This window comes from Fundulus heteroclitus, unplaced genomic scaffold, assembly GCF_011125445.2.
Source record: "Fundulus heteroclitus isolate FHET01 unplaced genomic scaffold, MU-UCD_Fhet_4.1 scaffold_46, whole genome shotgun sequence".
Taxonomy (NCBI): Eukaryota; Metazoa; Chordata; class Actinopteri; order Cyprinodontiformes; family Fundulidae; genus Fundulus; species Fundulus heteroclitus.
Window position 1 is genome coordinate 2432730 of NW_023396879.1, and position 6000 is coordinate 2438729.

Consider the following 6000-nt stretch of genomic DNA (forward strand, 5'->3'; position numbering starts at 1 on the left):
CCTGGGTCAATGTGAGCTTCTGAGCTTTCTGTGTCTCTGCTCTGTCTTCTCTACCATAGAAAGTACTCCTGGGTCAATGTGAGCTTCTGTGCTTTCTGTGTCTCTGCTCTGTCTTCTCTAACATAGAAAGTACTCCTGGGTCAATGTGAGCTTCTGTGCTTTCTGTGTCTCTGCTCTGTCTTCTCTAACATAGAAAGTACTCCTGGGTCAATGTGAGCTTCTGAGCTTTCTGTGTCTCTGCTCTGTCTTCTCTAACATAGAAAGTACTCCTGGGTCAATGTGAGCTTCTGAGCTTTCTGTGTCTCTGCTCTGTCTTCTCTAAGCCCCAGTGGGTGGAGGCAGATGAGCGTTCACACTGAGCCTGGTTCTGGTTCTGCTGGAGGTTCTCCTCTGTCCGACCTGTCTGGAGGTTCTGAACGGATTCTGGGAAGAACCCTCATGTGTCGTGTTGTGAACCTGCAGAAATAAACTGGACTGAGTTCTGCACAAACGTTCTGGTCCAAATCAACCTGCATCCAGAACCAGCGTTTCAGGCACTGTGAGTGTGGTGCTGCAGAACCTCATCCAGTCCTCAGGTTCTGCTGCACTGCCCAGGAGAACCAAGCAGAACAGAACCGCTGGTGTCTCTCCTTTGAAGTGAAACTTAAAATCTGTTTTTTCTCTTTCCAGTTAAAGTTCGTTTCTTCCACTTTTTAATGCAGAATTTAACCAGAACTTTCAGAGAGGAACATCCAGAACCTGGGTCCGTTTGGGTTTCAGATCATCTAAGCAGCTGCTGCAGACGTCAGTGGTCCTGGTTCTGGGTGCATCAGAACCACTGAAGATGCTCTTCACCAGGGAGGAACGGTCGGATCCAGAGTCCAACTGGGGGCGGTGATACCGGGTTCTGGTGGTTCTGGAAGGGGCAGTGACCCGGGGAGCGTGTTCTGAGACGACCGTGACCCGGTTCTGAGAGCCGCACATTCCTGCTCAGAGAAAAACGGGTTTTTGGTGAATCTCTTGTTCTGGATTCTGCTGCGACTGAAGAGGTTCTACTGGACCGGTCGGGAGAACCACGGAGAACTTTAACCTTCAAGGTGAGGACAGCCTTCAGAACCGCTCCTCCACCTGATCCGGACTGATGAGCAGAGGTTCTGGTTCTGTCATTGACCCGCTGAGCTCTACTAAACCTGCTCTGTCCACAGAGTCCACAGGTCATTCATCTGTCACCAGAACCTGTGAACCGGGCCTGGTTCTCCTGCAGCTCAGAATTCCCTAAGACCTGCAGAACACCAGCAGAACCTGAAGTTCTGTCTGGACAACAACATGAAGGCAGGACAGGGGTTCTGGACGGGTCAGAACCACGGCTGCAGTGTGAAGCAGCTGCACAGACGGGTTCTACAGCACTTGGACCCGGTACAGAGACAGTTGTGAGCTGGAAAGGAGGTTAAATCCAAAAGGTTCTGGATAGTTACCGGGTCAGAACCACCACCACACTCTAGGCTCCACATTGTGGAGGAAACCTAAATGGGCTTCCTGTGACCCGGTTAAACTCTGATGGTTCTGGAGGGACAGCTGACACGTGGAGGTCCAAACAGGACCGGGTCCATCACGGCCGGGCCAGAACCCTATACTGGTGCTAGACGAATGTATCGGTACCAGAACCCAAAGCAGAATGTTCTGATGCATCTCTGAATCAACGGATTCAAACAGAAGAAACCCGGTTCTGTGTTTTTGGCTCGTTGATGTTCAGAACCAGGCCCGGCTCGGATCGGTCCGTTAACGTGAGGGACCAGAACCAGAAACCCAGCAGAACCAGGCCCGGCTCGGATCGGTCCGTTAACGCGTGGGACCAGAACCGGAAACCCAGCAGAACCAGGTACGTAAAATGCTCAGAGCTTTGACTCAAACATGTTCTAAAACGTTTGATCAGAACCGGCGGTCCACACGGTCAGAACTACGTGACGTCATGGTGATGTCACCGTGATGTCACCGTGATGTCACCGTGATGTCACCCTCTCCACGCCACAGGACAGGCGCGGCGGCGGCGCCGGCGGCGGACGGCGTGCTCAGGAAGTTCCAGCAGACGACTCTAATCCTCCAATTTCCTCCAGTAATCATGTCGGGCTGCTGAGGCCCGGTCCAAATCAGAAACAGGCCCGGCTCACACAGAACCACAGCAGGCCTGGTAGCGCTCACACCGACCCGAGCCGCCGTCATCCGGAAAATTAACCAATCAGACGCTGACTAACAGCCAGGGCCCGTCTGGGGGGTAAAGGAACCAGAACCAGACCCGGTTCTGGAACGAAGCCCCACTGCTGTTGCTAGCAGGACCAAAACCTTTGGAAAAGGTTGGGTTTGGGCTTTAAACTGAGCGGGTTCTGTTCAGTCAGAACTTCTGTTCAGTCAAAGAATTCTGAACCGGGTCGGTAAAATTACCAGCAGCAACCGCCGAAAAGTTCTGCACCATTCGGGTCAGAGATGCATCAGAACCACCTCAGGAATGAGGCAAAACAAACCCGAAAACAGCTCAGACACGATCAGAACCAGCTCCAAATACGGTCAGAACCAGGTCAGAAACGGATCAGAACCAACTTCCAAATACGGTCAGAACCAGGTCAGAAACGGGTCAGAACCAACTTCCAATTACGGTCAGAACCAGGTCAGAAACGGATCAGAACCAACTTCCAAATACGGTCAGAACCAGCTCAGAAACGGATCAGAACCAACTTCCAAATACGGTCAGAACCAGCTCAGAAACGGGTCAGAAAGGAGGCTAAATGAATACAGTCTTATTAATGTTGCGGTTCTGTTGGGTTTAGTACCTGCATTAAGGCAGAACCCTAAAAGCGGAGTTCTGCAGCTTCAGAACCGGGCTTGGACCCCCGAGCAGAGGATTAGCAGAGTAACAAAACCAACACACACAGAACCGGGTCAAGCTCCCTGAGTCTGAAGGAGCCAGCATGAGCAGAACTCGGACAGAACCGGCTCCTCGGGCGGTTCCCGTTAACGGAACCATTTAGTAAAGACCCACCCTGGTGAAACAGAACCAAACAGGAGCGCAGACATCCCAGCAGAACCAGAACCAGGGAACCTATGAAGACGGGTCAGAATTCTCCTAAATGATCCGTGGAAGTATTTCTCGGCCCACTTTTAATTGTTTCGCGTGGTTCCGAGGTTCTGACTGAATCAGAAACTCGTTCAGTCCAACGCGCTGAAATTGTTCTGCTGTTAAAATGGTTCCGTTGATTTTTTAGACCCATTTATTTATTTTTATTGGATGTAATTTAATTTATTTCTTCCCTTTATTACATACAGAACTCATCGGAACACGTCCGCGGCGGTTCTGCTCCTCGCAAACTGGACCGGCAGCTGTAAACAGCGCGGTGGGTCTCGGTACCGCAGAACCCAGTCTGGGTTCTGATCTGGGTAAAATGTTCCGTTTGCTCCACCTGGTTCCTGTCGCAGCCTCTGCCCCGTCTGACGGCTCCTGGCCCGGTTCGGCTCACATCGTGCCGGGCCGGCACCGGCAGGAACAGCCCAGTCCTCTGCGCTCGGTTCCGATCAGTAATGAGAAAAACAAATTTAATCCAAACCGAAAATCCTCCATGTGGTTCCGGACCTGCTGCTGCGGGTTCGCCTCGCCGGTCCAGTTCGCTCCTTTTTGTCCACATTTTACTAAAAACGAACCGAACTTTCCTGCTGCCGTCTCACTAAAATCCGGAACATGTTCCGGTCCAACTCAGATTTTTACGCCTCAGTTTATTATTTTATTTTTTATTTTTCAGGGAGAATTAAACATTTATTTCAAAAACGAATTATTTGTAGGTTTAAAACGGAACCAGAAATTCTCCTTTAGAACCAAATTGGATCTCATTTAAATTAAAATCTACAGCTGCAGGAAATTTAATTCTAGAACCAGAGACCCAGAACCGAACCTTTAGAATAAGTTTAATTATTAGAAAACCCGGAGCGCAGTTCGGCTTGTTGGACCCAAAGTAAGAATTAAACTAAAATGCAGCGGAACCGGCCGCGGCCTGAAATGACTGATCCAAATAAAGTTAAATAAAATCAATTAAATTACATGAAATAAAATAAATGACATGAAATAAACTAAATTAAATTACATGAAATAAACTAAATTAAAATAAAATCAATTAAATGACATAAATAAAATCAATTAAATGACATGAAATAAAATAAAATAAATGAAATGAAATAAATTCAAATAAAGTGAAATAAAACAAAATAAAAAGAATTAATTTAAAAATCTTTAAATTGTAAACAAATAATAAAAACGGTCTGAATGTCGTTTTGAGCGCAACAAGCCGCTGATCCGTACCAGAACAGAACCGGAACCGAACCAGCAGAACACTCGGGTCCGTGGTCCAGGCGGGACGGAGCCGCTGCTGCGTGTCCCGCGCTGAGCGTCTGGGTCCAAAAGGTGCAGAACTCTGGCTCTGCGGTCCTGGTCCGGAGAAAATGAAGCCGTCTCTGTTTCTACTGATCCCGAACCTGCAGCCGAACCTGCAGCCGAACCTGCAGCCGAACCTGCGGCCGAACCTGCAGCCGAACCTGCAGCCGAACCTGCAGCCGCCCGCCCCTCCGTCCGGCCGGCCGGCCGCTCCGCGCCGTGCTCAGGCCGCTGTGACCCGGTAACGAGCTGTCCGACAATGAGCGCTGGCAGCGCGGAGCTTCGTGTTCCTGCTCATTTGGACCACCAGAACACAAAGAACCATTATGAACCCCCTCCCCCCCCCCAGAACCCGCCAGAATCCCCCTGCGCCGCCCCCTCCCAGCACCCTCACTGACAGGGTGTCAGAGGTCGCCTGGCCCCGCTGATCACAGACGCTGCCAAGCGGGGCCCGGCCCATGGCACCGGGCCCCGTCCGAACCGGGACCGCTCGGCAGCGGGCCGGTAGAGCCGCCCGGCGGGGGAGGCGAGGAGCCGCAGAGCGCGAACACACCGCCGGACGCTCTGCGGCGGAGACGCGGCGCCGCGGCGCGCAGCCAGCGGGGCGCACGGCGGCACCGGACCGGGGAGCGTAAAAGTGGAGCGAAGCGACACGGAGGGAAAAGTTGCGAACAGAACCAAGAAGAGGAGAAAGAAGAGGAGGAAGAAGAGGAGGAAGAAGAGGAGGACTGGAGCCGCTCTGGAGGAAGACAGACGGAACCAGCAAAAAGCAAAAAGTTGAGCCAGCTCACCATCCACCAGGTTCGGGCGGAGATGTCGTAGCACAGCTGCCATTTGATGGAGCCTTCGGAACTTTTGGCCGCCATGCCGCCGTCAGAGAGCCTCATCTGCCGCGGTTCGGCTCGGTTCGGCTCGGCTCGGCTCGGCTCTGCGCGCATCAGGAGCCCCACGGAGGAGACGCTCGTTCCAGCATGACGGCCAACATGTAGTCGCTGCGCACCAGGAATCATGGGTAAAAAAAAGCGACCAATCTGGTGTGGAGCCCGTGGCAAGGTGAGCAGGCTGCTGCAGGACCCCCCCCCCCCCCCCCCCCATCACCCCCCCCCCCCCCCCCTCTGCCCCCCCCCCCCCCCCCCCCCCCCCCCCCCCCCAACACACACAGCTCCTTCCTCCTCAGCTTTAATTAGCGCTTCATCATCATCATCATCAGGAGGAGAGGTGAACCCACGTGACCCCCCCCCCCCCCCCTCAGGTTTAAGTACCTGCTGACTGAAGGAGCGCGTGCACGCTCCGCAGGCACGCTCCGGGCCTGAGCCGGACCTCCGGACCCGGTTCTGACCCGGACGGAGCTTCTGGCGTCCCGGACTTTCGGGTCTGGTTGATGAGGTTTAGTTCTGCTTCAGTTCGGAACCGAACCCAGTCCGAGGAGACCTGGTTGGTTCTGATTTATTTTGCCTTCAGGGAAATCTGGTTTGATGTTTGTCTTCCAGAACAACTTTTATTAATTATTCACATGAATGACTAAAAATAAAGAATATAGAATAAAACATTCAGACCTTCAGGATTGTGACGTTTTAATTGGTTTAATGACAATAAAGGAATTATTA

The 6000-nt window shown here is 52.2% G+C and overlaps 1 protein-coding gene across 4 annotated transcripts in view; it reads right to left on the minus strand.

The window, feature by feature from the left end:
* LOC105933249 (nuclear factor I/A) overlaps positions 1-5437 on the minus strand; it is a 98103-nt gene extending 92666 nt beyond the window's left edge. For 2 of the 4 annotated variants that reach the window (XM_036131769.1, XM_036131768.1), the window contains exon 1: positions 5185-5434. In XM_036131769.1, coding sequence (XP_035987662.1) covers positions 5185-5403 — 219 coding nt within the window. In that variant the 5' untranslated portion in view covers positions 5404-5434. Of the gene's footprint in view, positions 1-5184 lie in introns of all 4 variants that reach the window. The other 2 variants (XM_036131767.1, XM_036131766.1) reach the window with 2 other exon arrangements.
* Between the last annotated feature and the right edge of the window lie 563 nt (positions 5438-6000).